At 36.5% G+C, this 14,274-nt stretch overlaps 1 protein-coding gene across 7 annotated transcripts in view; it reads left to right on the top strand.

Annotated features, from left to right (window-relative positions):
* LOC105323023 (twitchin) overlaps window positions 1-14,274 on the top strand; it is a 71,400-nt gene that overhangs the window by 42,614 nt on the left and 14,512 nt on the right. For 5 of the 7 annotated variants that reach the window (XM_066075724.1, XM_066075723.1, XM_066075725.1 and 2 more), the window contains one exon: window positions 3,149-3,454. In XM_066075724.1, the coding sequence (XP_065931796.1) occupies window positions 3,149-3,454 (306 nt within the window). Of the gene's footprint in view, window positions 1-3,148; window positions 3,455-3,787; window positions 13,701-14,274 lie in introns of those variants that run through there. The other 2 variants (XM_034443606.2, XM_066075727.1) reach the window with 1 other exon arrangement.

Genomic DNA, 14,274 nt, shown 5'->3' with positions numbered 1-14,274 from the left:
ATTTTCTGGTGTTTCTTTCCTGGTTTTTGTGATTATTGTGTCAGCTAGATATATGGTTCACAATATCAGACTTACTGTCAATGAATTTGTAACCATGCAGCCAAAAGCAGTATCCTAAAACTGATTTTTTTATGTTCTTCGTAACTCTCAAGTTTCACTGCCATTCAGAGAGCTAGAAAATCCTTACAGCATCACACAAGGTCAGTCCTTCAGGTGATTTACTTTCTCCAGATCTTCACACTGTCAATCATTGACTAATTGGCAGAAATAATGACCAGATAGATAAAGATAAGTATCACTGCTCAGCCTCCAGGGAATGAGATGATGTGGGGTTAGGATTCTGATTGCTGTGGTTCAGGCAGCAGGGGGTTAGGATCATATGAAAGGGGAGAGGGGAGATTTAAATTACAGCAGTAATTATTTACTTATCTCATACACGTTCAGCCAGAGGGAAAACTATCAAAAAGACATCAAGTGGAAATCTAATATATTTTGGTGAAATACTTGGATACTTGCAGTCACTGGTAGCTAAATATTGGTATAGAGCATTTTTTATGAATACATATATTTCTTAAAGAAAAAAAAACCCCATTACTACAGGTGAAATGAATTAAGTGTTCATTAAATTATTGTTATTGATTCTAATATGAAGTAAAAAATATTATTTATTGCTTGTTACCTGTAGTAACAATTTTTTTTGTACCCTTCCCTACCAAATAATGTAGAAGTCTTGGTTTAAAACAAGATATCAATAAGTTATTTTGTGAACGAAGAATTAAATGTTTATATACTTTAAGCATGTATCTACATTCTTTTCATAAAGTTTTCTTTTGCATCAACAATTCAATAAATATGTTCTTATTTAGAATGTCCCAGCACATCACGTGTGTTTTTTTATTCATTTGTATTTCAATCTTCTATTACATGCACATTGCACAAATTCACCCCCTGCTGAACCCCAACATGTATGACAATAGCAAGCCATGTGAACACATTGTATATAGGAAATTCCCCCTTGTAGAGCCCCAATAGATATCTGAACCATGTGTTGTCAATCTGTTCAGCTCCCTCTGAACTTAATGGCTGCTATGTGTTAAAGGAAGCATCTTTTCATCACTGGTAACTAATGAGTGTGTCCTCTCAACCTTCCTTTTCTTTCTCCGAATTTTTGTTTTGTTTTTTTTTAATTAGGTACAGATCCTGTGTGAGTGTGTGTACATTGTATTGCTCTTTGATTGAGGTGTGTTTGCATGGAAATTCTTTACTTAATGCAAATCAATGCAGTGTTTTCCTAATGTCATAGGATAAGATGAGTGTGATTTAATATTTCAAATTTGTTATGTAGAAATGGTCATGTATTCCAGTTATTAGCCTCTGTATGATATCAAGTATATTAAAACGAAAGTAAGGAAGAGGGGAATAGAATATTTTTATTCTAAAACAATTTTCGTGGTTTAGAAAGTTAACCCATAGATAGGTCTTCATGGATTTTGAACAAAAATTGTTGCATTAATTGTCATAAATTGGAATGATTAAGATAAAATCAGATGAAATAATTTAATGAGAGTTGTTTTAGAGTTGTTTTAAAAAATGAGTGAAAAAACTTTAATAGGAACAACTGTTGCGGTAACATTTCCAGTCTTATGAAGATTGTAATAACAACTAAAGCTTATAAATTAATTCTGTAGTATTCAGTACATGAACATCTACTTCTACATGCTGTAGACTTGACTGATGCTTTGTTTTACCATCAAAAGTACAGAAATTGTTTGTACATCTATTGGTATAGTTCCATGTTCTGTTTTCCTCTGTACATACTGCTTACAAACCAATGCATCCATGTTATTCTGACCATAAACCTCAGGGTCAGTATATTGTAACATCATGCTGGCCAAGGTGATAGATAGATAGGCTCACCTAGCTCCATCCAAGGGAGCCAGAATCTGCCAAAGCTCTGTGCTGGTGAACCCTCTGACCAGACACATTAACATTAATGTTTGGCTTAGCATCAGTATTGCACAATGATGTGTGTTTTTTTATTCTTTTGAACCCTTGCAACTGCAAAGAGGTCACAGTAGGGAGGTTCTTAAAAACTGAGTTATACATGGCACAACTTTTTGTTTTTTATTTGAAATGTTATGAGATAGCTTTTTATTTTTAATTAGGGCGAAGAAGGAATCGATTGGGACAGTAATTATCAATATGCTGAAACAGCACAAACTTGAGATATAGTCACAACCGTTGATTGCTGGTACAAATATTCCAGAAAAAACTCTACATGCATGTTCAAGATAATTTAGTACTGAGAAAATAGCAATTTGCTGTTGATTTTATTTTTCCAGATCAGATCATATTCAATCTCACAAGTTGGTTATTTGCCACAGCAAATAGCATGTCAGATTGCTGAGCATGGTGCATGCTTCTCACAAATTGATGTTTTTATTACTGGGAGACTCTTTGACTGTCATTATGTGAGCCTGAGTTAGGCTGACAGGTAATCAGGCCTGGTCCATGTATTTTGGATCCACACACCTGAATTTGATCAGGGTTAACAAGTGTGAAGCATTGGACATAACTCTAATGATTACCATATGTCATCAAGTCTGCCTGATTCAGTCAGGGTTTACCTAACCGACTAAAGAGAGTGCCCTGATATATACCGAGATGCAGGATTATTAACTTGATTGAATTATGCAATTGTATACCTATATCTGCTGCAGTTAATGCCTGGCTGTGAAGTTCTTGTGTGGTTCATAACGAGGTTCAGGAATAAGAATAAGATTCAGCATTTTTTTCTGTTTTTTGCTCAAAGTTTGATTGATATGAAATGATTGAATAATTTTGCATGGATTACAATATTTTCAAGCCAATGTAAGTAGAGACGATATTTAATCATGTATAGATTAGACATTAAAAATTGTGAGTACACTTTCAATTTTTTATTGACTGATTGAAATTAGCTTAGGATATCTATATACCTGTACAAGTTAAACATAGATGTCATTAGTGAAAAATATATTAAATGCTTTAGTCATATTATCATAGAAATATACTTAGTAATTGGTTCAGCATATATTAAGTAACTGTATATTCAGATGATGCTTGGAAAAACCTGTGTTTGACAAGATTCTCCTGGCCTTTTTTTTAGTTCGCCCAGGTGTACCTATTGCTCGACCTGAGATCTGGGAGGAGGAACCTTACCAAGCTCGCTTGCGCTGGCGCCGAGTCTTTATTCCCCCGTACGATAACCTGGACGTCCCCCTGACCTACCAGATAGAGGTTCAGGAGCCCCCACTCAAGAACTGGCGAACCTTGGTCAAGGGACTGACCATGACTGAGCACACCGTCACGGACCTCACACCTAAAAAGGACTACTTGTTCCGAATCCGAGCGGAGGACCAGAATGGAGATCTGACTGAGCCAACTCCCCCCATTGCCTACTACAGGTCTAGATGTGAGTACATTTTGATTTTGTTATACATGTACATTAATATAGAACTTTTTTTTAAGTTTTAAAATTTTTCTTTAATTTTGAGTGAGTCACGAAAAATTGGTCTAGGATGGTATGACCTTATTCTGCATATTGTGTAGATGTCATTAACATTATTTCTGAAACTTTTTACAAGTATACGTACATATACTTGTGTTAATAATTTCAAGTACACGTACATTTTATTTTTGCTGAAGTATAAATACTGTATGGCTGAACAGGTAAGGACAGAAATGAAAAGGTGAACTTAATGACCCAATGTATTCATAAACTCTAATGCATTTGATGCAGAATTACATACTGGAAGTGAAAATGGAGCCCAGACCCGTACTGAGAAAAAACCTAGGCCTTATTATTAAAAATGACATTATTAGAGAAAATGAGAGGCTGTCAAGGTCTCCAAGCTATGAGCGATGTGGTATGTTGTCTCCATATCAAGACAAAAGTCCTTTACATTCCCCAAGCTACACCAACCGGGACTTTGGAATGTCTATTACTAGAAGTCAAAGGGACTTGCTGTCCCCAAGTTATGGATTAGCAAGTGTAAGGTCAACCAGTCCAAGTTTGTCCTCGCATCGAGACAGTTTTTCCTTGCATCGAGATAGTTTGTCCTCACATCGAGACAGTTTGTCAATACATCGAGACAGATTGTCATCACATCCAGACAGTTTGTCCTCACATCGAGATAGTCTTTCCTCAAATCGAGACAGCTGGTCCTCACCACGAGATAGGTTGTCCTCACATAGAGACACCTTGTCCTCACCACGAGACATTTTGCACTCAACATGGCAAAAAGAATCAAGAGCCAGAAGTCCAGGTTTATCATACAGATCTGTTCACAAGTATGATGAAGAAATCCTGTTATCCACAGAAAGACAAAGGAGAAGTACAAGTGTTGATAGACATGTTCCCACAGGAAGTTCTTTGTCCTATTACAGAGAAGACAGAAGTTTTCTTGACAGGACAGACCTGAGAGCAACCAGATCACCTAGTCCATTCAGTAGATCTTCATTTTCAGACAGACTACACAGTCCATTTTCTGAAAGAGGGAATTACAGAGATGTAAGTCCTCTAGTTTCACAGGAAAGATTGTATAGTCCAAACAGGAACAGAAACTCCTCGTCTGTCCATGATACTGGCGGTAAAAGTCCTGAAGAAAGTGTTTCATACACAAAGCAAAGCCACCAAGACAGACATTCTGTAGGTATTCAGAGGAAACAAATCATCTCATCTCAGGAAAACTATTTTACCCCAATCATCCAGGATGAGAAATCCCATAAAGATTTGACATCTCATGATACATTAAGTTCTGGACAGGCCTGTGATGTTCAACACATTCCAACTCAACCCTGCATTTCATCAAATAACCCTCCAGCTGTAACAATTCAAGACGAAAAAAGCAATGATTCAGATTTTTCCAATCAGAGCTCATCTCAAACATTTCCAAGGAATCAAAGTACAAATGAAAGACAGGAGAAAACAGAAGAAAGTTTACATAGCAGTATTTCTAAGAGGTCCGTAAGTGCTGATGAAAAGATGTTTCTGAGTGTCGAGGGGGGACATTTGATACTTCAAGCTACAGGTGGCGCTGTAGTCAAATCAGGTCAGAGGACGTTTTCTGTGATGATGGGCCAACCCAAGAGAATTTCAGAAGACAAAAGTACTCTTGAAAGGAGACTTTCATTGAATGAAAATTCTCTTGTTGGCCAAAAAGGGGCTTCAAGTTTTATTGAAGCTTCTTCAACAGATGATTTTGATAATATTAGTATGAAAGGAAGAGAGACAAAATCAAATAAAGGAGTGTCAAGGATCAGTGATGATTGTGAAAATATGGTAAAAGGACCAAAGGATGTAAATACTGGCTCCAAGGCTTCAGTTCGAGATGCAGGCATTTCTAAGGCTGAAGCTGTAGACTTGAAAACAGAAGCGTTTAAAAAGGAAACTGGAAAAATGAATGATAGAGAGGTACAGAACAAATTAGACAATGTTACTATTGACAAAATAAATGCTGGAGCTAAAACTGAATCCCAATCTAACAAGAAATTTGACTCTGTAAAAATGACTGAAGTTGATGTGGAGGTGAAGAAAAATGAAAAGGAGGGAACGAATGACAAAGAAAAGCAGTATTTGAAATGCAGTAAAGATAAAGCTAGTGAAGATTGTGAGGAGAGAAGAGCAAGAAGTGGACAGAGAGAGGGGAGAGGTCAGAGTAGGAGGCTGGTCAGTGATCAGGAGGATAGGAGAGACAGACGCTCAAGGTCAAGGACTCCAGTCCGGTTTCTTCTGGTCTCAAACAAACTAGAGACATCTGGTAGCAAGGATTCACCCTGTTGTGTTAAAGATCATTCTAGTACAGATAGAAAAGCAACTACTAAATCAAATGAGAGTGATCAGATGACCAGCAAATCACAGAAAATCAAAACAACAAAAGATGTTGATGAAGAGATTGCTACAGAAGCACAAAAGAAAAAGGTTCCAAATGAAGAAAGTTGGTCAAATGAAAAAATATCTCAAGTTAAAATTCAGAGGCAGAGTCATAACACTTCAAAAGAAACAATGCCATCAATTGAAAAGATATCCAAAGCTGGAGGTGAAATTCAAGCAAAATCCAGTGATATCAAACAAACTGAAACCAAGAAAGATGCAGGACAGACACATTCTAGTACTGATAGTGAGAAAGTTCAAATATCAGAAAAACATGCAAAAATTGTTGTTGGAAGACCTAAATCTATTATGGAACCAGAGAACACCAAGTCTATGTCATCCTTTCAAGATGAAACAGAATTCAATCATGACACCCTGATGAGCAGAAAGAAAGAATTGGCTCAGGAGAGAACTGTACATGGAAAAACCTCCAGTAGTGATTGTAAAGTTATTACTTTGACTCTAAAACCTGTTGCTCAAGAAACGAATCTTGGTGAAATCTCTATTGTAAAAAAAGAGGACAGTGCTGTAAACACCAAGAAAAATTTAGCAGGGGATGCAAACAAGTTTATGCAGGGATCAAAAGATGATACAAAAAGCTCGCCAATCTCAAAGGAAGTTTCTTTCCTAGAAGATAAAAAGGCAACAGGAAAAGAAATTCCAGTTATTGTGATCAAAGATGAAGTTGTTAAAAGAAATGATTTAGAATCACCAAAGGCTACTGATAGTAAAGACAGAACAGATAATCAGTCAAACTTTGGGTTTAACAGGGATAGACTCTTTGCCAAACTTGATCCAAGAGGTTATAAAATTGAGAACTTAAGGAGAAAAAGTAGTTCAAGCTCAGATTCTTCCCTGAAAAGCCCTGATGTTTTCAGTGAAGGGAAAATTTCTCCTGATGCATTTTCATCTGGTCAATACACTTCATTTGAATATTCTACAGAAAAAGAATTAACCCATAAGAAGGAAGGCATGAGAGTTATCAGCTCTTCGGAAGATACCAAAAAATCAAAAAAAGGTAAACAAATTTTGCCTGAACTTTTGCCACCTTCAGAACCTGTTTTGCAGAAAGCAAAACAAGATCCTGTTCAGAGTAATATACAGATAGCTGAAGAATTGGACCAAAGAAAGCCTAACAAAAAAGTAGATGAGGGCCCTGCAGCCACTCAGAACGAGAAAAAACAAAATTCTACCGATCATAACTCAATGTCTAAAAGCATCAAAGACAATAGTGGGCATTATAAAAGTGATGATACTAAACCTTCTGTACTTGAAAGTGACACAAGTTCTGATAGAGCTGACAAGAAAAAGACAGAATCAAAAACTGTTGATGACAGAAAGCAAGCAATCCAAAAGGATCAGACCAACACAACTTTCAAAGATCTGATCAGAAAGACGAGATCAAGACTGCATGGTGTAAGTGATGATTCAGAGTCAGACCAACAGAACAATACCATAAGCAAACCACAGGAAATGAGTCCAAAACCAAAGAAGAAACAAGAAAGTCCAGATATAGCAAAACACTTGGAAAGTAAGTCAAATGCAGTTGAAAAGTTGTCATCACAAGAGCACAAATCAGTAGGTAGTGAAAGGAATAGTAAAAATGGATCAGAAGATAGAGCTAAATCATTGTCTTCTTCAGAAGGCTCTGACACGAAAGTATCAATTAATCCAGGAGGAACAAGTATAAAGATGCTGAATGACTCATCATTAAAGGGAGGTGATACAAAAATTGGATCTCCATTAACAAAATTGAAGGATACAAAAACAAAAATGAAACAATCAGAAGTAGAGTTTGAATTTAAGACCCAAAGTAAAGAAGTTCCTGTTTCACAAATACTCAACACCAAGGTGTTGGATAAATCTGCAGCAAAAGGAGGAGAGAGTAAACAATCTGAAAAAGAATTTAAGCAAAAAATTGTAAAAGATAAAGATGGTCAAAAAGAAATCCTGTTTAAGCCACAAAACAAAATTAGATCAACATCAGAAACTAATGAACAGTCTGTCAACTTGACCACAATAAAAACAGAGAAGCTAGAGAATACAAAAAATTCTGTTGATAAAAACAAACTGACTGAGTCAAGTGTGTCAACTGGAAATCTGGGAGAGAGCAGTTCAAACATTAATCAACCTAGGAAAGCTGAAGTGAGTTCTAATTCCAGTTCAAACATCACAACAAAAGGGAGTGAAAGTTCTAAAGATACTGGAGAAGACAATTTAGTGTCTAATAGGTCTGATGTCAAAGAGGTGACTAAAATGACAGAGAATAGAAATGAGTTGTCATCGAAGAGTGTTACTAAATTGGGGTCCCCAAAACAGAGAAGAGAAAAGCAAGCACTATCAGATGACATCACTCAGATGACAGATATTAAAGTAGACTTGAAGCAAGCGAGGGCAAATTTACAGAACAAAAAGAAAGACAAGATATCAAGTACTGAAATTACTGCAGAAAGCAGAGAAGGAATCATTGGAAAGAAGTCTGTGACTGATGGAAATTCAAAAATACATGAAACTACAACTATGGCACCTGAAAGCCCATTAATTATATCATCAGTAGAAAAAGAACAGAAAATTAGCTCACCTAAATGTCTGCCTAAACTTGAGAAAACTGAACAAGTTGATAACTTTGAAAAAGAGACCATAAGTCCGACCCTTACCAAAAGGAGGACGGACAATTCAAAACAGAATGTTATAGATAATAAAGATACAGCAGGGTTTAAGGATGTCATTGGCAATTTGAAAGCAAGTCTTAAGACAAAGCCAAAGGATACCAAATCACTAGTATCAGAAAAAGAAAGCACAAACATTTATCAACTGAAAAAATTGGACAATAGTGCTCAACAAAAAACTCAAGAAAAACAACTTTTAGAAGATAAAAGCGAAAAGTTTACAACTGAAACACGGAAATATGACAGCACTGACAAACAGAAAGAGTTTACATTCAAAAAGGGAAAAGAAACCAAAGAAAGAGATATGTCCAAGACCCTTGACCTTGAAAATGACAAAAAGCTTTCATTAAATAAATTGCAAGATGAACGAAAAGAACAAAAATTGAAAATGAACATTATAAAGTCAGAAGTCATTGTTTCAGAATCTGTTTCTACAACAATTGAAAAAGCAGAAGAAACTGATGTCACAGACAAAAAATCTAATGAGAAAAAGTCGGATGAGAGGAAAATGGACAAAAAAGCTCAATTGAATGAATCAGTGCAAACAAAAAGTGATGATATATGTCTGAAGGATGTAATTAGTCAAACCAAAGGAAAGCTTCAAAAGCCATCAAAATCTATCAACAACAAAACAGATCAATGTCAAGATGTTAAACAAAGTAAACCAGGAGACCAGGATCCCATAAAAGATAAGGAACCAAAGGGCAGTAAAACAAAAACTCAGAATTTCAAGGACAATGAATCAGTAGGTAGAGATCTAAAGGACAGTAAAGCCAGAGCCCAAAATGTCAATGATGATAAACCAGTTGATCAAGATCTTATTGATAAGGATAGTAAAACCAGAGGCCAGTGTCTCAAGGACAAGAAGTCAGTAGACAAAGATCTGAAGGACAGAGGAGTCCAAGATGTCAAGGACAATAAATCAATTGATCAAGATTTTGAAAAAAGTAATGCCAGAGACCAGTGTAGCAAGGACACTATGACAGTGGGCCAGGATCTCAAGGACATCAAGGACTTCAAGGACAATAAAACCATAGTCAAAGATCTTAAGGACATTAACACAAAGGTCCCAAATTTCAATGACAATACATCTAGAGGTCAAAATCTCAAGGATAATAAATCAGTAGGTCTAGATCTCAAGGTCAATCAGTCCAAGGTCAAGGATTTAAAAGACAATAAAGCAGGTGTTGTAGATAGTCTAAAGGACAGTAGACCAGGGAGAGGAGATTTAACTCCAGGACACAATAATTTGGATCACAAGAAAACAGGGGGCACTAAAGATAAAGACATTAAATTAGGTGACATAAGACTCACTGGTAATAAATCTGGAGGTTTAGATACAAGAGACAGAGAACTAGAGTCTACAAATCAAGAGAACAACAAATTAGTGGTCTCAGATATTAAGAATACTGAGAAAACAACTGCAGGAGGTCAAGATCTCAAGAAAAGTTATGATAAAACAGGTGGTAGGGACATACAGGTCAAGAAAATTGGACAAGAAAATTTCAAGGATAGTGAAAAGAAATTTCAGGGTCATAAGGACTATATTACAGCTCAGGATCCAAGTGATAAACTAAATGCTAAACATTTCAAGGAAGATAAGGAGAGAGTGATAGAATACAAAGAGAGAAGCAATTCAGTGAATGTTAAAAATTATGCAGTAAAAGAAACCAAAGCTTTAGGGTCAAACTCAACTGACAATGCTAGTTCAGTTAAAGATTCAACATTAACCACTAAAAGTAGGGAAACTAGAGATTTGAAATTAAATGAAAATAATGCTTTTGATAAGAAAACTCAGAGAAATCCAAACCAAATAAACAAATACCAGACTGAATTGGAAGATGCTCAAAAAAGAAGAGCACCAAGTAATAACTTGTCTAAAAAATTAGCAAATAAAGATCCTAAAGAAAGAGCACAGTTAGATAAAAGTGCATTAGACAATGTGACCAATATAATGGATAAACAAACCACAGAAGTGAGCATCAAACAGGAGGGAGAGAAATCTAAAAATAGACATCACACAAGTAAGACAGCAGATGGTAAAACAATTGTACCGGACACAGGCAACACAAAAAGTATCTCATCCTCTGACGTAAACCTTCACTCACAAGCAGACGATAAGGTTCACAGTACACAGAACACAGGATCCAGTGCAAAGGAATCAAAACTTGTCAATCAAGAAAAAGAATCAAATGAGATGTGCCAAGGTACATCAATGCTAGGCACACACAGGAAAAAGCAATCTAATGCTAAAAATGAAGCAGAGGGTATAGGGGTCACAGATTCACTGAGTAATTTAGATAGAGAGGAAGAGACATTTAGTTATTCCTTAACAAAGCTGAAAACAGCACGAGAGGCAGACAGTAACACTGAGCTGAAGAAACCCAGCAGAGTACATCTTCAGAACGGAGACAGACAGGATTCGTCATCAGAGAAAAAACATGTGAATAATGCTAACGTGCAGGATCCACCCCAGGAGATCAAAAGTGTCAATATCCAGCCGAGAATCTCAGCTAAAAATAGAAGTGTTAACTCGACAGAAACCACACATGACGTATCAAAAGACAATAAAAGTACTAAAGTAAAAACAGATGTCAGTGAAGAGTCAGGCAAAAATAAGGACAGTGGTACAGCTAGGAAAAAGTCTAAAGTACTGAGGGAGTTTGTTACGATAAATGATGTCACACCTGTTAGTTACACTGAACATGCAGAAGTGAAAATGAAGGATATACATGAATCAAGGGTAAATGAATCCATCATTGCCAGAAAACCTGATGAAAAAGTTGTGAAAATAGAGACAGGGGATATCAAGGATTGTGAAAGTAAATCCCTAAAAATGGAGGAATTAGACTTAAAGGAGAATAGTAATGAAAAATCATTGAATTTGCCAAAGATTTCTATGACTAGCTCTGTGAACTCAAAGAAAAAGTCAGATTTGGATTCTACTTCATTACAGGAGAGTGAGAGGACTTTGTCACTCAAAGAAAGTCAACCCAATGGAGACACGGAGACAAGCACTGGAAATAAAACCAAGTCAAATAAAATTGACCTTCTGCAGACCAAAACAAAGGGCAGACATAAGTTTGTGTTGCCAGCTTTGAAGTCTGCAAAGGCAAAAACAGATGTTAAATCCAAAAATGAAAATGAAGATGTTTATGAGAGTGGAAATGACATTGGGGTAAATAAAAATGGGGTTAAGGGAAAGTTGGGAGAAACACGTACAGGAAAAACCAAAGATATCATTGAAAGCACAAAGATTGATGAGAAAAAGTCTACTGGGGGAGAAGCAACACCTAAAAGTACTCTGAAAGTTACATTTGAGACTAAAGAAAATTATTCCACGGAGAGTGAAGTAAATGGAAGCCATCAGACTAAACATCAGGGTAACATCAAAAACACACAGTATGGCAAAGAAGTGAAACACTCCAGTGGCTCACCAAAACAAACTAGAAAGAAAATGGCCACTGCAGGGAATGAATCAGCTGTTCAGGAAACACAGAAAAAAGTTCAATTTAAAGATGTGGATAAAGATTATCAAAGAAAAGTGTATGCACAGGAAGTAGCAAAGAAAATACAAACCTCTATTATTGCTGAAATGAGAAATAAACTGAGGTCTAAAGCAACAGCCATTGAAAAGCATCAAGAGAGGATCAAGGCAAAGGAGTCAAGAGCAGTTGATAATATAACCCCAGAACCAAAAGTGCCGGAAACAACAAATGAATCAGAGGTCAAAGGTAGACCAGAAATGTTAAAAAAATCTAAAGCTGTGACAGGAGTAGCACTGGATAAAAATGTTCACTCGTCAGAAACGGAAAAAACTCTACAGAAGGTCAGCAGTTTGGGAGAAAGTTTGAAAAAACAAGAAAAAGAACCATCTATCATCAGTTCAAATGAAAATAAACATTTGGTCATAGAAAGTCAGGGAAATGTCAAGTCCAGGCAAAATGAAGGACAAGTCACAAACAAAGAAACAAAATCTATTCCATCAGATGAGACAAAAATTAAAATCCCACCGAAAAATGGCGAGGTGAAACTTGAAACAGATAAAAAAGTGAGTGAATTCAAGGAAGACAGTAAGCTTAATAAAAAGGACATCCAGATTTCTAAAGGTGTTGAATCAAAGCATGACAATGACATTCAGTTTATATCTACCAGTTTTTCTGGACCAGAACATGATACAGTGTCATACAAGGGACGGGGTGATAAATCTTCAGCAACTCTTGTAAACAAAAACCATACAGATGTGTGTGAGGACAGAGATAAGAATGCTGAGGTAAAGCTGTCTGAGAAAGGATTTTTTAATGTTTCAAAATACATCACAAATACCAAAATACAGGAGTTTAAGAAGAAACTGAACACAGATGTGACACATTCCAAGAAGGATGAGAAGGATAAATTAAGTGAAAAAGACATCCAGATATCTAAGGGTGTTGAACCAAGGCAAATCAATGACATACAATTTATCTCTACAAGTTTCTCAGGACCAGACTCACCAACCAGCTATTCCACAGGATCAAAAGAGGATCAGAAATCCCCAGAATTAACATATAAAAGGTTTGATTTTGATGAAAGTTCTGAGAGCAAATCTCTAAGCTCTGACTCCACAGTGAAAGAAGAACAAGTTTCTGATGATGAGGTGGAAGACACAACTAATGAAGATATCATGGCGGAACTGAGGAAGCTCCTTCCACTTGAGATCTTCAGTTCACGGAAAAGGCATGTGGAGGAGTCCTCGATTGAGGATGACACTCCCTGTGACTGCTGTGAGTGCCAGGGCTCCAGTGATGAGGAGTACAGCGTAGATGGGAGGATACCTCAGCTCTCAGTGATTGGAGAAGAGGATGAGGAGGCAGTCTCTGTGTTTGATCCGGACAATGAGGAGATGGAGTTTCACAGGAAATTCATGGAGAAGGTTTATGGACGAAATCCCAGAGCGTCTAAGGTCTTCAATCCTGGAGTAATTGTAGAGTCGGGTTCAGACTCCTCAGAAAATGGGGAGACAGAGGAGCAGGAAATTGAGGAGTTTGAGGGCAAGAAGAAACCTGTGTTTGACATTGAGGCTTTCCTGAAGTACACTGGGAATGTTGAGGACTGGCTTGAAAGAATTGAGGATTTGGGTAATATCCCAGGCATGCTTCTTGTCACCATGTACCATAAACTGACCAAATGCTGCCTTAAGTTACACACTGAATGTTGTGAAGGCATGCTAAGTTTGCTGCCTCAATTCAGACGGTTTTTATTATATCTCTCCAATGTAATGCAGTGAAGACACTGTGCCATCTTACAATCATCTAACACATTGAGAGATAACCTGTCTAATTTCTTACAAACTAATGTAACCATTACAACTTTCATCTAATAAGGACCGGTCTATATCTTCCCATCTCCACTGAATACCAAGAAATGTCAGCAATACTTATACTTTACTAGCTGATATCTGGACCCATATATTTCCTGTTTTTCCCCTATATTATGGATTAGCCAGGCTTATCACTTGGTTACTTCATTGCATATTTTCAGCCTATATCAGTATTTAGTTTTCTATATCCACTTGATTTTATTTATCATTTTGTATCTATTGATTTTGGTTTAAAAGTGAAACATTTTCTTTATATGCATACTTTAACTCTCTGTTTTTATTTATAAAAACCGAACTTTTAATACACTAATTTTTCTATAATCTCTAGTTTG

The sequence above is a fragment of the Magallana gigas genome, chromosome 2 (genome assembly GCF_963853765.1).
Source record: "Magallana gigas chromosome 2, xbMagGiga1.1, whole genome shotgun sequence".
Classification (NCBI taxonomy): Eukaryota; Metazoa; Mollusca; class Bivalvia; order Ostreida; family Ostreidae; genus Magallana; species Magallana gigas.
Note: the sequence above shows the minus strand (reverse complement) of the source record. Positions and strands in the feature narration are given on the sequence as shown.